Source organism: Muntiacus reevesi, chromosome 2 (assembly GCF_963930625.1).
Source record: "Muntiacus reevesi chromosome 2, mMunRee1.1, whole genome shotgun sequence".
Classification (NCBI taxonomy): Eukaryota; Metazoa; Chordata; class Mammalia; order Artiodactyla; family Cervidae; genus Muntiacus; species Muntiacus reevesi.
In genome coordinates, this window is record NC_089250.1 from 252,239,793 (window position 1) to 252,258,693 (window position 18,901).

Here is an 18,901-nt window from a genome sequence, read left to right on the forward strand (position 1 = left end):
AAAGAGCAAATATACTCCTATTCTTTGGGGAAAATTGTATTTCTATGTAAAAATCAAATGCAAATGGTGCTTCTAGAAGGTTACTCAACAAACTGATTATAGAGACCGCCTCTGGAGAGGGGTCTGGATAATGACAGAGTGGTTTGTTTCATGTCTATTGTTACATAGTAAGTGCATAACAAGTACTCACTGAATGAATGAGTGAAATGTATTTATTGGTTGTGCAACTGAAAACAGTACTGGGGAGAGTTGGAAATAAATAGCAGTGATGAATTGCGTGTCTAATTCATTTAAGAGGTTTGGCACTGAGAGGGGAGGTTGAAGTTAAAGGGACGCTGTCATAGGGCATCTATTTCTCACCTTCTATTTTGTTTTCCAGGGTTTCCTCATACCTTGATATGTTCCCTCAATAATACCTCCTTGGTCCCCATGACCTTCAAACTGCGTATCCCTGGGGATGGCGTTGGCCAGCAAAGCATTTCAAGTTGTGAGCAGTATTCAGACAACAAAAAACCATTTTGGAGCAAGGATGAATTACCTGTAATAAGACCAAAAGAATTCACCATAACCCCCAGCTGCGGCACCATTCGCTCCCAAGGATTTGCTGCTATCAGGGTAAACTGCTCAGCCTTCCAGCATATGTAGCCATACAGCTGAACTGTCAAATAGGTACTGAGACCACATCTAGCGTTTGCTTTATGTGCCCATTGTCAATGAGAGGGAGTGCCTCTAATTCACATGGAAAAGTGGGTCTATTTCTACGAGGAAGTAAACTACTGTGGCAAAAGAAACCAGATACAAATATATTGGGCCAAAGATCTGACACTGCTTCAGTAGGTTTCCATCAGTCTACATGCATTGCCTTTATCAGAACAGTGGATTCTAGCAATTTCTGCTGAAATCGCTGCTCTGTGCCTAATAGTGTACTCATCAATGCTAATATAAAAATATTTAAGAGCTCATTGACAATCAGGTTCTCCATTAGACTCAAATCATTTATACTAGTAAGTATCCAGGTTTATGCCCCAGATGATATCCAGTTTATTCAAATTTTTAACCTGAATCTGAGCTTCCTGGTGAATGTGGATGTGATGTTCCCAGCAGTGCTTTAAGGTCCACAGTGTGATGCTTGGCTTATGGCCTCGTAGTGCCAACAGCAGAATTGTTCCAGTGCCAGCTGAGAAAGGTTTTTGCTGTCTCCCATCACTTATTTTTTGCTTCTCCAAGCAGTTAGGTCTAGCAACACTGAAGGCTGCTAAATTTAAATGATTTTTATCTTTTCTGCAAAAGAAAAAAGAATAACTTCACAACTAAGGTGATAATTTTCTCTTTAGTCATTACCTTTCAATATTTAATTCAGCTGTGAGTTTTACCCCTCAAATTTGCTTTAAATGCTTCATAATATCTCACCATGAATTTATGCATCCTAAATCTATTCTAGGAGGTTTCAGCTTTTCTAAGGTCTTCTTCAGGGATACAGTGAGGTTTTATATCACATATTGTTGTAACTTCCCATTTGGGCTCCTCTTACAAAAGACCAGAGACTGGGTGGCTTATAAACATCAGAAATTTATTCTTACAATCTGGAGGCTGGAAGCCTGAGGTCAGAATACCAGCATGGTAGGGTTCCGGTGAAGGCCATTTTTCAGATTTCAGCCTGCTGATGTCTCCTTGTATCCTCACCTGGTGAAGGAACGAGGGAGCTCTCTGGGGCCTCTTAGAGGGGCCCTCATCCTACTCAAGAGGACTCCACCCTCATGACCTCATGACCTCCCAGAGACCCTACCTCCTAATAATCAGCATGTTGAGAGTTAGAATTTCAGCGTATACATTTGGGAGGTGGGGACATTAGCATTCAGATCAGAGCAATTGCTAATTGTGACTTGCCCAAGGAGAGGTGCAGCTGCAATGAATGAATTTATTTTTTACAAAGTAATGCTTAGCTTACATATTACCTACCATTCCCCCCTTTTGTGGATCTTCTCCCGTGTAGTTCAGGAAGATTCTAGAAGACAGCATCTATCTAGCAGGTTCTACCAGAATCACTTCTTCTAACCTGAGCTCAGAGACATAAGTCAGGGTTAGAACCACTCCAGGAATCTGGAGCTGTAGTGGCTGCTTCTCTCCAGAGCTGCCAAGTTTTCCTTCTAAATCAGCGACTCCCTCTTTGCTTTATTTTTCCTTTGTATTTTAGAAAGTTTTCTCCAAGCCTCAGGTTTCCCTCCTGATCTGCACTTTAACCACGTCTATCTGGACTCAGATTTGCATCCAACAATTCCCTTTCCAACCAAAAAAATTTTAATTAGTACCTGATGCATAATTTATAGATAGAAGAGCCATAACCTGTGCCAGAAGCTGTTTTCTACACTTAGAAGTATCTCTTCCAATACAAATCATTTAAAGCAATTAAAAACTGTGACAAAGCTTCAAAAAACTAAATGTCAAGTTTCACAACAATAAATACAAACATAGGGTAAAATATATTGGTCACATACTGTCCTTGGATTAACCTTTCTTCAGAGTTTCGTATTTTCTGCTCTAATAGTGAATACGGGAGGTGGTGAGGAACGACAAGATTTTGGTTAAAAAAAAAGATTAGTTTATTTCTCACACCATTTCTATCACTGACTTGGTTATATTCATTTATTTTGCCATAAGTGAAATCTAGCTGTAGTGTTTTATTGGTGTACTGAATTTTCAGAATTTATATAACCCAGAGGCATAGGGAACACTTTAAATTGCAGTAATTAAAGTTTGTTTGATGTTGATGTCCTTCAGGGCCTGGTTTCCTCTCATGCCAGATCTGTGGCTCCTTTGATACTACCCCCTCAGAATTCAGCAGACCTATTATACCAAAAGCCATTTGTTAGAATCTAACCTGGCCTTTGAAACAACTCAGCATGCCCTGACCCTGAAATGGAACCTGTTTAACTAAAAATGTTAAATGCCATACATCCTCTAATAAAGTACTTAGAAACCACACTCATCCGTGTGGTCCTCTCCTGGCCCCCTTCTCCCCTGTGCAGGGGGAGAACTGGCCTTTTAGAAGAGCAGCTTTTTACATTTTTCTTTCTAGGTGACGTTATGCTCCAACACTGTGCAGAAATATGAGCTGGCCCTGGTGGTAGATGTGGAGGGCATCGGGGAGGAAGTCCTGGCACTCCTAATCACAGCAAGGTATCACGTTCACCTACTTTCTCTTTCCCAGTCTCCCCTAAGCCACCAGTAATGGGCTGGCTCTTGGGAAGGAAGGCAGCACAGGAGCAACCAACCAGTTTACTGCCTTTCCTGAGAAAGGAAGAAGAATCTGATATTGGAGTGACAAAGTTTTATATGAGAAAATGCACCTTTGGTGGAGGTATGAGGAGGGATGTGTGTGTTAGGTGTTAAGTATAACAGTGCTCTTTAATGGGTCTGATTTTCTGTGTATATACTTGACAAGGTTTTATCAGGAAGAGATGAGCAGTTGCTGGTTTTTATTTTTATCTTTAAAGATAGTACTCCAGAGCTGTGCAGCAGAAAGAGTGGTGCTCATAGCCCTGCTCCTGGACATTGTCAGTAGGACTTAAAGGCAGGCTGCAAGTGGCCCCCCAAAACAAGGCCCTCACTAACATCATAAACTCCTCAGAACCATCACAGCTTGTCTCTTTCTCAATAGAGGCAGCAGTGGGTCCTGGAGTCAGGGTAAGATCCGGGCTCTGACGTTTGTTGACTGTGTCTCCTTCACTAAGTTTACAGCCTTTCTAAGTGTGGTGATGCTGACCGTGGTCCTAAATAAAATCACAGGCCGTGCTCTTGCCAAAGTAAACAAGTGTCCAGATCTGGGACCTGATAGTGTGGATGAAACTGCCATCTGAAGGAAACAGGCAGTATTCTAGTACCTAGAATGTAGGGCCTTCATGAATCTTAGGAAGATGCACCTTAAAGAAGGTACAGGTATGCTGGTTGGTGGGGTCATCATAACCAGCACCATTTCCTCTGTCTTGGGTTTGAGTGAAGTCAGGGGGCAGCCCTAAAATAACTTGAAGGTCAAGTTCTTGCCACAATCTGCTTAATATTCCCTCCAGAGACCTCACTAATCATTTGTTTAAGAACAGTGGAAAAACCCATTTGTTTGGTCTTCTCTATCCCAAAGTTTGACCTTTTGTCTAGTCTTGTATTTCTTTTCTATTTTTCTTTTATTCTGATACTTTCCAATGCTTTTTCCCTGCAGCTCTAAGTGAAAAATCCTGCATTTTAGAAAGGTGGGGAATGGGTCAGAGGAGGCTGTGAGTGTTCTAGCACGTATACTCTGTGACCAAGTCAAATGCTATGAGTCCTGTCAGCCCCAGTGTTTCAGGTAGTAAAGGATAAGCTTTACCAGAATCATTGGGTCAACTGACAACTCCCATTCTAACTAAAAGTGAACCCTCATCTTCCGCTAAAACCTGAACTTGAGGTCAAGACTCTTGTGTCACTACTTTTGGAGCAGCCTGTAAGGACTGCTCAGAGACTCTCAACAGAGGAGCTACTTTTAGAACGTGCTCCCCAAAGTGATTCTCCCAGAGAGCCAGCAGTGTGACTGGTCGGGCAGGCCACGGGCGCATCGCCTCGTACTGAGCCATCAGGTGGTCCTGCGCCATGCCTTCATTCACACCATCTTCTGTGTTTCCCCAGGAAGAGCTGATGCCAATGTCAGTGCCTCAGATTATCTTCTTTCTACCTATGAGCAAAAATGGGGCTCTGGGAGGGAGAGCAGCTGGCTCAAGGTTGTGCTTGGTGAGGTCAGTATTTGAACCTGGCTCTGACAGATTCACACGCCAGCACTCCTCACCATGGCACCATGTTGTGAAAGTGCAGCAGGGCAGGGCAGACCTGGGGACTTAACAGACACGAAATCAAACCCAGGTCACCTAATAATAGGCCAGTCTGCACACTCAGGCCTTCCATCCCTCCCTCCTGTCCCCCACAACAGCCCCTTCACACTGAGCACCACTGTCACAGTGCCAGATCTGGGTCGAGCAGCTGCCTGAGCCCACTGATCCAAGGCAGCTGTTCCTCATGGAAATTAGAATTAGTACCATTATTTAGATGGTATGAGCTGTTGCTGGGCCTCAGGGGACTCTGACTGGTCCATAGTGTCGCAGCGAGTCAGGACCCCATGCTAGTGGCTTGGGCCCTGTTTGTCATGTAAACAGATCCACTATCCTAAGGAACTTGTGCTTTGGGGGCCCTTTGCCAGAGAAAAGTCAAATATGAAAAACAATGGAAATGTTAGTCATTACCCACAGAAGACAGTGTTTACGGCATCCTGCTAATAGCCCTTTTTTGATTAAAAAGTGGTTACTAGGGGCTTAGAGAGAGGGATGACAGGAGAGAAGATGTGAAAATGATTAATGTGGTTATTAGAGGAAAACTAGTGTGTGACAGTGACAGATGTGTTTAACTTGGGACTGCGTCCTCCATGTGTAAACAAGCTCTGCCTTCATCCTTTTGAGTTCTTTAATGGGCTCCTTCCCTCGAGCAGGTGTATTGTACCTACCCTCCACGTGGTTAATACAGAGGTGGACTTCGGGCGTTGCTTCCTGAAATATCCGTATAAGAAAACGATCCAGCTTGTCAATGATGATGACCTCCCAGGGTGCTATCGGGTCCTGCCTCAGGCGAGTTGCTCTATCCATTTTCAGTGTTGCTTTTTATTTCAGTTGGATTCCTTCAGCGAGAAAGAGAAGTCCTTTGAAAGAGCCATATTCCTGACCGCATGATCTATGTAAATTCTGATTTTTAACTGTGGGATAACCTGGGGGTGAGGTTATAAAGCCACAGCTGGATTGCCCCCTGTTTGAGTGAGCAGCTGCAGGTGGAAACAGTTGTTCTTTTTTTTTTTTTTGAGGGAAATTGCCTTTGATAAAGAGGGGAAAGGGTCAATTAGGCCAACATGCAGAAGTTGCACTTGCAAATTATTGCCTGTGAATTCACCATGCATGGGAAATAAGGCCGAGCTGGGAGTTTTCATTTATGTCTATGGCTGTGACTTGAACTGAATCACTAAGATATGCTAATACAGTATTTATAAATGAACTTTTTGCACCGGAAAGTTAGAGATAATATATGAAGGAGAAAGGAGGAACTGTTCCTTAATGTTTTATGAAATGGATCTATCCACATGCCATTATACCTATCTAGGTGGGAGACTAAGTACTTAAACACACTTGGAAAAATGATTCAAAAATATCTGTAGACTACAGTAAATGGAAAGTGACTAATGAGGTACAGTTTACCAAGAAAGTATTTGGGTTTAAAACTCAATTCTATAAGTACTACTCTAATAAAAATTCATGCAGAAAATCAAATGGTTTTATTTGGCTACAAGTGCAAAATAAAAAACCAGCAAGGTGACTCCATGGTGCAATGGATAGTGCCCTGGACTTCCAAAAGACCAGTGTTGGGGCCGCAGAACCAAGGCAGGTTTAGGCTGCATCAGAGAAACACGGTATTCCATAGCTAGAGGAAGGAGAGAGCCCCCTGTCAGAGCAGTGCTGGAGTGTTGTCTTCAGCTCTTGACAGGATGTTTTTTTAATGGAAACTTGAAAAATATGGAATCATGTTCAGAGTAACCAGAGTGTCAGCCTACATCATTTGGAAACCCAAGTCATCTGAGGAGCAGGCACAGCGTCTAACCTGGAACAGACGATTAACTGGAATGAAATAGCTATCTCTAGTCAAAGGACTACTGTATTAAAAAGGAAATTCAAATTATTCTGTGGGCTTCTCTGAGACAAAACCAGAAGCTAAGAATGAATGGGGGTGACAGGAGACAACTTTTCTAGTTTTCAGATGTTCAACAGCAGAACAGGCTGGCCACTCACAGCGCTTGGTCACCTCAAGAACTCAAAACAGAGCCTGCGTCACATCGAGTGATGGGGAAGCTGTTACTGCACAGCTGGGCTGGGAAAGGGTGAGGCAGTAGCTTCAGGGGGACCAAAACAGTAATCAAGATAGACGGTGTTTTCATGCCACACTTGAAGAAATCAAAAGTATCACAAAAAATCCATGATAAATAAGGTATCAAAACATTTGGTAAAGATGTAATCAGACTGATTTTCCTTTGGCCTCAGGGTCCAGGAAGGCTAGGCAGATCATTGCCACAGAGGGATGTTGAGTTATGATTAGGTAAAGTTAGACCAGACCAGGTACAGAAAAACCATGGGGCACTCCAGGCAAGTGAAACTGGCACCGTCTGTCCTTCCTTCCAGAAGTGGGGGCTCTGAAAAGTGTTTCCTCAAATTATTCAAACTTATTTGACTATGGGATTTATAAAAAATTTTTTTATTGAAGGATAATTGCTTTATAGAATTTTGTTATTTCCTGTTAAACTTCAACATGAATCAGCCATAGGTATACATATATCCCCTCCCTTTTGAACCTCCCTCCCATCTCCCTCCCCATCCCACCCCTTTAGGGTCATACAGAGCCCCTGTTTGAGTTTTCTGAGCCAGACAGCAAATTCCCGTTGGCTATTTATTTTACACATGGTAATGTAAGTTTCCATGTTACTGTTTCCATACATCTCACCCTCTCCTCCCCTCTCCCCAAGTCCATAAGTCTGTTCTCTATGTCCGTTTCTCCATTGCTGCCCTGTAAATAAATTATTCAGAACCATTTTTCTAGATTCTGTATATGTGCATTAGAATATGGTATTTATCATTCTCTCTCTGACTCACTTCATTCTGTATAGTAGGTTCTAGGTTCATCCATCTCATCAGAACTGACTCAAATGTGTTCCTTTTTGTGGCTGGATAATATTCCATTGTGTATATATACCACAACTTCTTTATCCATTCATCTGTCCATGGACATCTAGGTTGCTTTCATGTTCTAGCTATTGTAAATAGTGCTGCAGTGAACAGTGGGATACATGTGTCTTTTCCAATTTTGGTTTCCTCAGGGTATATGCCTAGGAGTGGGATTGCTGGGTCATAAGGTGGTTTTATTCCTAGTTTTTTAAGGAATCTCCATACCATCTTCCGTAGTTGCTGTATCAATTTACATTCCCACCAACAGTGCCAGAGCGCTCCCTTTTCTCCACATCCTCTCCAATATTTATTGTTTGTAGACTTTTTCATGATGGCCATTCTGACTGGTGTGAGGTGATATTTCATTATGGTTTTGATTTGCATTTCTCTAATAATGAGTTATATTGAGCATCTTTCATGTGTTTGTTAGCCATACAGGTTATGTCTTCTTTGGAGAAATGTCTTTTTAGGTCTTTTTCCCACTTTTTGATTGGGTTGTTTATTCTTCTGGCATTGAGTTGTATGAACTGCTTGTATATTTTGGAAATTAATCTTTTGTCAGTTGTTTCATTTGCTGTTATTTTCTCCCATTCTGAGGGCTGTCTTTTCACCTTGCTTATAGTTTCCTTTGCTGTTAAAAAGCTTTTAAGTTTAATCAGGTTCCACTTGTTTACTTTTGCTTTTATTTCCATTACTCTAGGAGGTGGGTCATAGAGGATCTTGCTTTGATTTATGTTATCAAGTGTTCTGCCTATTAGTATTCCTCTAAGAGTTTAATAGTTTCTGGTCTTATATTTAGGTCTTTAATCCATTTGGAGTTTATCTTTGTGTGTGGCATTAGGAAGTGTTCTACTTTCATTCTTTTACATGTCGCTGTCCAGTTTTCCCAGCACCATTTATTGAAGAGTCTATCTTTGCTCCATTGTATATTCTTGCCTCCTTTGTCAAAAATAAGGTACCCATTAGGTGCATGGGTTTATTTCTGGGCTTTCTACCTTGTTCCATTGGTCTAAATTTCTGTTTTTGTGCTGGCACTGTGCTGTCTTGATGACTGTAGCTTTGTAGTATAATATGAGGTCAGGAAGCTTGATTCCTCCAGCTCCATTCTTCTTTCTCAAGACTGCTGTGGCTATTTGGGGTCTTTTGTGTTCCCACATGAATTGTGGATTTTTTTGTTCTAATTCTGTGAAAAATGCCACTGGTAATTTGATAGAGATCACACTGAATCTGTAGATTGAATTTGGTAGTATAGTCATTTTCACAATTTTGATTCTTCCTACCTAGGAAGATCTGTTTATGTCATCTTTGATTCCTTTCATTAGTGTCTTATAATTTTCTGTGTACAGTTCTTTTGTCTCCTTAGGTAAGTTTATTTCTAGATATTTAATTCTTTTCATTGCAATGGTGAATGGGATAGATTCCTTAATTTCTCTTTCTGATATTTCATTGTTAGTATATATAAATGCAAGTAATTTCTGTGTATTGATTTTGTATCCCGTAACTGCTAAATTCACTAATTAGCTCTATTAATTTTCTGATACTATCTTTAGGGTTTTCTATGTATAGTATCATGTCATCTGCAAACAGTGAGAGCTTTACTTCTTCTTTTCTGATCTGAATTCCTTTTATTTCTTTTTCTTCTCTGACTGCTGTAGCTAGGACTTCAAGAACTATGTTGAATAATAGTGGTGAGAGTGGACACCCTTGTCTTGTTCCTGATCTTAGGGGGAATGCTTTCAGTTTCTCACTAGAATAATGTTTGCGGTAGGCTTATATATATGGCCTTTACTATGTTGAGGTAGGTTCCTTCTATGCCCATTTTTTGAAGAGTTTTAATCATAAATGGTGCTGAATTTTGTCAAAGGCTTTTTCTGCATCTATTGAGATTATAATTTGCTTTTTTTTCTTTCAATTTGTTAATATAGTGTATCACATTGATTGATTTGGGTATATTGAAGACTCCTTGTGTTCCTGGAATAAATCCAACTTGATCATGGTGTATGAGCTTTTTGATGTGTGCTGAATTCTCTTTGCTAAAATTTTATTGAGGATTTTTGCATCTATGTTCATCAGTGATATTGGCCTGTAGTTTTCTTTCTTTGTGTTGTCCTTGTCTGGTTTTGGTATCAGGGTGATGGTGGTCTTGTAGAATGAGTTTAGAAGTGTTCCTTCCTCTGTAATTTTTTGAAAACGTTTTAGAAGGATAGGCATTTGCTCTTCTCTTTATGTTTGATAGAATTCTCCTGTGAAGCCATCTGGTCCTGGGCCTTTGTTTGGGGGGAGATTTTTGATCACAGCTTCAATTTCAGTGCTTGTAATTGGGTTGTTCATAATTTCTATTTCTTTCTGGTTCAGTCTTGGAAAATTGAACTTTTCTAAGAATCTTTGCATTTCTTCCAGGTTATCCATTTTATTGCCATATAGTTGTTCATAAGTATAGAAAATCCCATGGATGGAGGAGCCTGGTAGGCTACAGTCCATGGGGTTTCTAAGAGTCGGACCTGACTGATCGACTTCACTTTCACTTTTCACTTTCATGCATTGGAGAAGGAAATGGCAACCCACTCCTGTGTTCTTGCCTGGAGAATCCCAGGGACAGGGGAGTCTGGTGGGCTGCCGTCTCTGGGGTTGCACAGAGTTGGACATGACTGAAGTGACTTAGCAGCTTAGCAGCAGCAGCAGTTATTCATAATAGTCTCTGACAATCCTTTGTATTTCTGCATTGTCTGTTGTAACCTCTCCTTTTTCATTTCTAGTTTTGTTAATCTGATTCTTCTCTCTTTTTTCTTGATGAGTCTGGCTGAAGGCTTGTAAATTTTGTTTATCTTCTCAAAGAACCATCTTTTAGTTTTATTAATCTTTACTATGGTTTCTTTCATTTCTTTCTGCTCAGATCTTTATAATTTCTTTCCTTCTACTAATTTTGGGTCTTTTTTCTTCATTTTTCCAGTTGTTTTAGGTGTAAAGTTAGGCTGTCTATTCGATGTTTTTCTTGTGTCTTGAGGTAGGATTGTATGGCTAGAAACTTCCCTCTTAGAACTGCTTTTGCTACATCACATAGGTTTTGAGTTGTGTTTTCATTGTCATTTGTTTCGAGAAATTTTTTGATTTCCCTTTTGATTTCTTCAGTAACCTGTTGGTTATTTAGAAACATGTTTAATATCCATGTGTTTATGCTTCTTATAGTTTATTTCTTGTAATTGATATCTGGTCTCATAGTGTTGTGGTTGGAGAAGATGTTTGATACCATTTCAATTTTCTTAAATTTACTGAGGTTTGATTTGTGACCCAAGATGCAGTCTATCCTGGAGAATGTTCCATGTGCACTTGAGAAGAAGGTGTATTCTTCTCCATTTGAATGAAATGTCCTGAAGATATCAATGAGATCCATCTCATCTAATGTATAATTTAAGCCTTCTGTTTCTTTATTAATTTTCTGTTTTGATGATCTGTTCATTGGTGTGAGTGGGGTGTTAAAGTCTCCTGCTATTATTGTGTTACTGTCAATTTCTTCTTTTATGTCTATTAGTGTTTGTTCTTATGTTCTGAGATGCTCCTGTCTTCAGTGCATAGATATTTACAATTGTTATATGTCTTCCTCTTGGATTGATCGCTTGATCATTATTTAGTGTCCCTCCTTATCTCTTGTCATCTTCTTTATTTTAAGATCTATTTTGTCTGATATGAGGATTGCTACTCCAGATTTCACTTCCTATTTGCATGGAATATGTTTTTCCATTCTCTCACTTTCAGTCTATGTGTGTCTTTAGGTCTGAAGTGGGTTTTTTGTAGACAGTATATATATATGGGTCTTGTTTTTGTATCCATTCAGCCAGTCTGTGTCTTTTGGTTGGAGCACTTAGTCCATTTACGTTTAAAGTAATTATTGATATATATATTCCTATTGCCATTTTCTTAAATGTTTGGGGTTGATTTTGTAGATCTTTTTCTTTTGTATTTCTTGACTATTTAAGTCCCTTTAACATTTGTTGTAAAGCTGGTTTGGTGGTACTGAATTCTCTTAACTTTTGCTTGTCTGAAAAGCTTTTTATTTCTCCCTCAGTTTTGAATGAGATCCTTGTTGGGTATAGCAATCTGGTTGTAGATTTTTCCCTTTGAGTTCTTTAAATATATCCTGCCATTCCCCTCTGGTCTGCAGAGTTTCTGCTGAAAGATCAACTGTTAAACGTATGGGGTTTCCCTTATATGTTACTTGTTTCTTCTCCCTTGCTGCTTTTAATATTCTTTCTTTGTGTTTAGTCTTTGTTAGTTTGATTAGTATGTGACTTTGACTTGGTGTGTTTCTCCTTGGGTTTATCCTGTATGGGACTCTGTGCCTGTTGGACTTGATTGACTATTTCCTTTTCCATGTTGGGGAAATTTTCAACTATAATCTCTTCAAAAATTTTCTCATATCCTTTCTTTTTCTCTTCTTCTTCTGGGACCCCTATAATTCAAATGTTGGTGCATTTGATGTTGTCCCAGAGGTCTCTCAGACTGTCCTCAGTTCTTCTCATTCTGTTTACTTTATTCTGCTCTTCAGAAGTTATTTCCACCATTTTATCTTCCAGCTCACTGATTCATTCTTCTGCTTCAGATATTCTGCTATTGATTCCTTCTAGAGTTATTTTAATTTCAGTAATTGTGTTGTTTGTCTCTGCTTGTTTATTCTTTAATTCTTCTAGGTCTTTGTTAATTGATTCTTGCACTTTCTCCATTTTGTTTTCAAAGTTTTTGATCATCTTTACTATCATTATTCTGAATTCTTTTTCAGGTAGTTTGCCTATTTCCTCTTCATTTATTTGGACTTCTGTGTTTCTAGTTTGTTCCTTCATTTGTGTAGTATTTCTCTGCCTTTTCATTAGTTTTTTTAACTTACTGTGTTTGAGGTCTCCTTTTTCCAGGCTTCAAGGTTGAATTCTTCCTTCCTTTTGGTTCTGCCCTCCTAAGGTTGGTCCAGTGGTGTGTGTAAACTTCTTATAGGGTGAGATTTGTGCTGAGTTTTTGTTTGTTTTTCCTCTGATGGGCAAGGCTGAGTGAGGTGGTAATCCTGTCTGCTGATGATTGAGTTTGTATTTTTGTTTGGATGAGGCGTCCTGCCCAGGGTGCTACTGGTGGTTTAGTGATGCCAGGTCTTGTAATCAGGTGTTTTCCTTTGAGTTCTCACTATTTGACACCCCCTAGGGTTAGTTCTCTGGTAGTCTTGGGTCTTGGAGTCAGTGCTCCCACTCCAAAGGTGCAGACTTGATCTTGTTCAGGGGTGACTGTTGTTTAAGGAAATGTCCCTCTTGTATGTCTGTGGCTTAGAGTTGTATGTTGTGGCTTCTTTCAAACCTGAACAACTGTGGTGGTGGCCTGGCAGCCTGCTCCGGTGTCCAGGTGGATGACTGAGTGCCTCAGGCGGTGGCTTGGGTGTGGGCTCCCGACCATGGGATTTTTAAAGTTTTATTTGTGTTACATAAAAACTTAGTAATGTGCTGCAGAACAGAGTTCTTAGGAACACACACTAGTAAACAGTGGACAACATTCATTCATTCACCTACCTGTTTTTTCCATTTAAAGAACATATACTGAGCATGTGTTTTGGGCCAGAAAGTGGGCAGGTATTGAGGAGAGAGGCCCAGGTCATGCCCTAAGACTTTTATAGCCCTTGGAGAAGATGGACATGTTGATAGCACATGCTGAGGAAAGGGACTGAGGGATGTTCCCTGAGAACAAAGGAAGTGCCTGGACTTTAGGGCCTAGACACCCCTGGGGGTTTCAGGATGAGTAGGGGGCAGGTCAGAAGGTTCAGGCATTGCAGAAAGAATAACTGCAAGTGCAAAGGGTTGGAGGTGAAAGCAGTATCATGTGTTCAGGAGATGCCAGTGATCTCTACTGATCGAGCGTACAGGGCTGAAGTGGACGGGGATTAAAGCATGAAGGTGCAAAAGGCCTGTTCAAGGAATTTGGCCATGGGAAGCCATTGTTCCTGAGCTAATTCACATTGTGGATGATTCTGCACTTTTCTGGGTCACACACTTTGGATTTGGGGCTTGTACACCTCTCTTAGCCAGAGTTCCTTTTGGTTAAATTGAGGTGGTCATCCCCATTCACTTGCTTTAACAATGGTACATTATAAGACCCTCCGTGGATTCAGGACAATGCTTGTTTCAAAATAATGTAACGTGCTACTGGTTTCATACTGAACCTGGGGCTTGCTTATCCTTCTAGCTTCTCTCCCCCACCAGGTGTATCAGGATGTGCCCACTGTGCTGCTCTCTAGTCCCACGCCCTGTGGGATCATCGCTCCGCACAGCACAGTTCACATACCTCTGACCCTGGAGACCCAAGTCCCTGGGGAATACAGGTCCACAGTTTACATCTCAACCTTTGGGAGCCAGGATCCCCCGATGGTGAGTGCCTGTTTTCAGAGTTGCAGTTCTAAGTGCCGTACTTCTTGTGGGGACATTCTAACCTTTGCTTGTAAGCTACTCACCATATTTGCATATCCTCTGGTTGTTGGTCTTCTAGAGTCTTTCATTTTCTCTCTGCGGTGGTAAAATACCAGGGCTGTTACTTCGGGAATCTGTTTGTGGATACATCTGAAAATGGTGCTTTATAGCAATTGATTTTTCTCACACATTCAGACACACCTGACCCCTCTCCAGACCCATGAAACCAGAATCTCTGAGGACAGAGGACCAGCACACCTCGATGATTAACCCCCTTTTCAATTGTTCCTGCTACAAAGCTGGGTATCCCTAGCTTGCTACATGTCTCTGAGATTGATGTCCTTCACTGCTCACCAGATCTTTTCTTGTAGATTATTGGATATGTATACACAACTATATGCTGCAGCATATCCTATTATATTCTTGGACTTGTATCACTGATTAACCTTACTTACTCCAAGTCTGAGAAAAGGGAGACATGGAAAGCTTTTTGCTGCTTGAGCTGGATCAAAGGACAAACCTTGAAGGAAGTTGTCCCAGTAGGCTATGAATTCCTAGACATTGGATTTACTTAGAAGCTGAGTGGTGTCAACATACGTTTGTTTTAAGTGATTCTGATTGCTCAGAGAGTATAATAAACTAGGGTTTTGCTTTTATCTCTTCCATATAAGATCACATAGATAAGCCATCTGACTTACAAAGCAGCATCATAAGGCAGGCCAGCTGAAAGGTGCCACAGTCCAGGTAACCTGCTAGCCTACACGCCTGCCCTGCACAGATGTAGCAGATGTAACTTTGCTGAGCAGGAAACATTTTATGAAAGAAAAAGACCCCTTTCCTTGGGCAGACAGAGTGCCTGGCTGAGAGCGTAGGGGAAGGGAAGAGAGAGCAAGGCGAATTTCAGTCCCCAACCTGCACAGCTTTGCATGGCGGGCGCCCGTTGTATTGCTGGGATAGCAAAAGGGCTGGGACTCCGTCCAGCCACTGTCAGCCCTGAAGTGCTGGTCTTTAACCCCTAAGTGTTCCTGAGACTGGGGTTCTGGTGGCGCGTACCGAACTGTTATTCTGGTTTCCCACCGGTGCGTGGCTCTGGGCTGACCCAGGGAAGCAAAGCTTTATTTTAAGGGAGGAATTCCATGCTAGATTCATGGGTCTGATCAGTGGGACCATCCTTGTGACCTTTCACTACAGAATATCAGGGAAAAGGACTGTCAGTTCTAATAGCAACCTTTTATGTCCCTGCTTTTTTAAAGGGATGCTTAGAAGCTTCTGTTTCAATTTGATTTTAAAGGCCCACCATTTCAGCCATTCCTGTATTCTTTCTCTTGCATGGACTGCAGGTATGTCACTTAAAGAGCATCGGAGAAGGCCCAGTTATCTATGTACATCCCAGTCAAGTTGATTTTGGCAATATCTACGTCCTGAAGGACTCGCTCAGGGTTCTCAACTTGTCTAACCAGTCCTTCATCCCCGCATTGTTCAAGGCATACATGGTGAGTAGATTGTGAGCTGTCACATGATGAAAACACAGCTTTGCCTGTATCTTAGAGGCAGTGGCCTTATTTCAGCAACATGTCTTTGAAAATGATCTACAGAAGCAGAGATTTACATAGTTCAACTGCATAAACTGTGTTAGTCTCATCCCTAGTTCCTCTTTATTATAACCCACTCCTGGGTATGTCTCCAAAAAAAAAAAAAACCACACTAAATAAAAAAGACACACTCCTATGTTTATAGCAGCATTGTTTACAATTGCTAAGACGTGGAGACAACTATGGCTTTTCATTTTTTCAAAGTATTATCTTTTTTCTGTGTATTAAAGTAAAAGACATGTTTTAACACTTAAACTCATTGATTTATAGTCAAGCCTCTTAGCTATTTTTTATAATGTTTTACATATTACCAGTGAGCACTGAAAAAAGGACAATAAAATGTATCTTTATGAGAGGGCAGAGTTCTTATGTCTTAGCCTTAATTGTGAACAAAATCTATAGAATAAACTCATAGGAATAAGATAATAAGAGAATAACATCCTAATTTATCAAGATGGGCATCTTCTCTCTTACCATGTAAAAGTCATAGCCATTCCAAAATGGATCACGCTCTTCCTAAGCCTTACCAAGTGACTCTTTCAGTCACAAGAGGATACCAATGGCAGTGATATCAAGAGACTTCCAGAAGCAAAGGTTTGTACTTGGCAGACAGCTATAAAGCCCCTCATGCTGACCCTCACTTGAGACTTTTTTTATTTTGGCATAGCTAAATGTGAAACTCATAAGACAGATTCCAGCAGGTCATACTGATTATAAACCACTCTAGGAGAAGGAAAGCTATTGATTACATGATGGGTCAGCACCTTCCCTGAATTTAGAGTGATAGCTCTGCTGATTAAATATGATTAGTTCAAGTATAAGCTCAAACCAGAATGAAAGGAGGCTTGATTTCCTTGTCACAAAAGAGCTAGCCAGAAAATAAAAGAAAAATATATTGATTTCCTGCATGCTTTATAAGCCTTTCCATCTTCATTCTGCCTATTCCAGCTCTTAATTGGCTTTAGCAAATTGTTTTTGCTCATTAGTTATTATTCAGTCATACACTTAATACTTGTCACCACAGAGGGAGATTAAGGCAAAATTTCCTTCATATGGATCAAATGTGGCTTTTTTATTTCAAGTTCTACTTTCCCTCCTCCAGACAAATCTATAACTTCTTCCCCTTCACCAGCATCACCATCAGCAGAACTGCAGTGGACTAAATGTTTGTGCTCTGTGCCACCCCCCCACCCCCGCCATCACCAATTCATGTATTGAAATCCTAACCCTCAATGTGATGGTATTAGGAGGTGAAGTTTTTGGAAGGTAAATAGGTCATGAGGATAGAATCATCATGAATGAGATTAGTGCCCTCATAAAAGAGACCCTGGAGAACTCTCTCACCCTCTCCATCACTTAAGGATACAAAGAAAAAAATGGCTGTCTACAACCTGAAAGAGACCTCACACCAGAACCTGACTATATTGACACTCTAATCTCAGACTACCAACCAGAACTGTGAGAAATAAATTTCTGTTGTTTGTAAACCACCCAGTATAGTATTCTGTTATAGCAGTCTACATTGGTGTCTACTAAGACACCAACTCGTGTTACTCTTAAGGGATACCTGTCATTATCATTATAAAGAATTTATTCTGCCTGTTTGTGCACTGACAGTAGACAGTCATCCTCAATAATAAGCTAGTACAAAATGAAACACACTTTTATGTAATGAGAAAAGACAGATGCGTTAAGGAGCATGGTGTAAAGGTTTATTAATAGTATGAAATCCTGACACACGTACATAAAGATCATATGAATTAATGGTATGAAACCCTGACATACATAAAGATCAGATGAAGTTGATCAGGGAGCAAGTCATATTCTTCCTCGGTGCCATTTTATCTTCTCTGTCACAAGTGAAAGGAAAGAGACTGGAGAGGCATCTGTAGCATGGTAGAGCTCTCTGTAGAATGGCATTTGGGATATTTTTTTACATGTTGGTTGTGATGAAATTGTATGCAGCATTGTTTCATGCTTTGGAAGGAAAAAATCCTCCACTGGGATGTTAGGATATTAAATGGAAAAGAGTCTGGGAGAGAAGGGCAGCATTTATCTGAGGGTGAGCGTGGTCATACATCTTGCCCAGCTGTCTTACATGTGGTAGTCACTCAGCAAACAGTGGTTGAGTGTCTGAGAGTTGCAGTATGTTCTGCACTATCAACAGTATGGGTTCTAGTCAGACACATCTGGAATCAAGCCCTAACTCTGCGTGTGCTAATTCTGGGCACATTATTTAATCTTTCTGAGGCTTTGGTTCCTCCTCTTTCAGTGGAACTAATAATGGCATCTAGAAGATTAAACATGATAATCTACGTAGAAAGAGCCTGATGAAAAATAAACATTAGCATTCAATAAATGGTGATTTTGATTATTAATGTTGACAGACAAAAAGATCTAGTGAAATGGCTTATGGAAAGACTTTTTATTTTTACGACACTGTATCTTAAGATTTTTTATATTTCTTAGGTAAGAAAGAAAAAGAAATAAGGCACACTCAGAGAGGCCTTAAGATTTCAAATTTTACTGATCCACATAGTACAGTGCTTTATCAGATGGGAGCACTATTACTGCCTTTTTTCTTGCTCTTCACTGGCTTCTGTAATTTTTGACAGTGAAGCCAGCTTATAAAATATAAAACATTTTTATTGATGAATCCATATGTATTCTTCTACACCAAAGAAAAGAGATTTATTAGCAAATAAATTACTTTAGAAAGTTTAGGTTCATTAGCTTTCTGATTCTTGGAGCTTATTTATTCATGTATTTGTGCAGATGCTTCCTGGCACCATGTAAATCATGTCTATATGCTTAGAGCAGTCCTAGTTCCTTTTATTTAACTATCTTCATGCCTTGTGTTTGATTGAACATCTTTGACTGAGTCTTGAGAAGGCAGTGATTTTCAGAAAGAACATTATTGTCCCTATTGAAAGATACCTCCTTGTAGCCTTAAAGGATTATTGGTAATCTTAAGAGCTGTGTAATCGTAAGAGCTATGTAAGTTATAGAAACCTGCTTCCCTCATATAGTCAAACTCTGCTGGTCTTAAAATTCTCACAGACTTCCCCCTACCCTCCACTCCCTGCAAAGGGGGAAATGA

General features: G+C 40.4%; 2 protein-coding genes across 2 annotated transcripts in view; both read left to right on the plus strand.

Annotated features, from left to right (window-relative positions):
* The window catches only part of LOC136157472 (hydrocephalus-inducing protein homolog), a 162,061-nt gene extending 156,317 nt beyond the window's left edge, over positions 1 to 5,744 (plus strand). The window contains exons 14-17 of the mRNA XM_065919346.1: positions 380 to 615; positions 3,077 to 3,177; positions 5,507 to 5,642; positions 5,685 to 5,744. Coding sequence (XP_065775418.1) covers positions 380 to 615; positions 3,077 to 3,177; positions 5,507 to 5,642; positions 5,685 to 5,744 — 533 coding nt within the window. The remainder of the gene's footprint in view (positions 1 to 379; positions 616 to 3,076; positions 3,178 to 5,506; positions 5,643 to 5,684) is intronic.
* A 173-nt stretch (positions 5,745 to 5,917) lies between these two features.
* The window catches only part of LOC136157473 (hydrocephalus-inducing protein homolog), a 177,825-nt gene continuing 164,841 nt past the window's right edge, over positions 5,918 to 18,901 (plus strand). The window contains exons 1-3 of the mRNA XM_065919347.1: positions 5,918 to 5,948; positions 13,989 to 14,170; positions 15,550 to 15,702. Of these exons, the coding sequence (XP_065775419.1) occupies positions 5,918 to 5,948; positions 13,989 to 14,170; positions 15,550 to 15,702 (366 nt within the window). The remainder of the gene's footprint in view (positions 5,949 to 13,988; positions 14,171 to 15,549; positions 15,703 to 18,901) is intronic.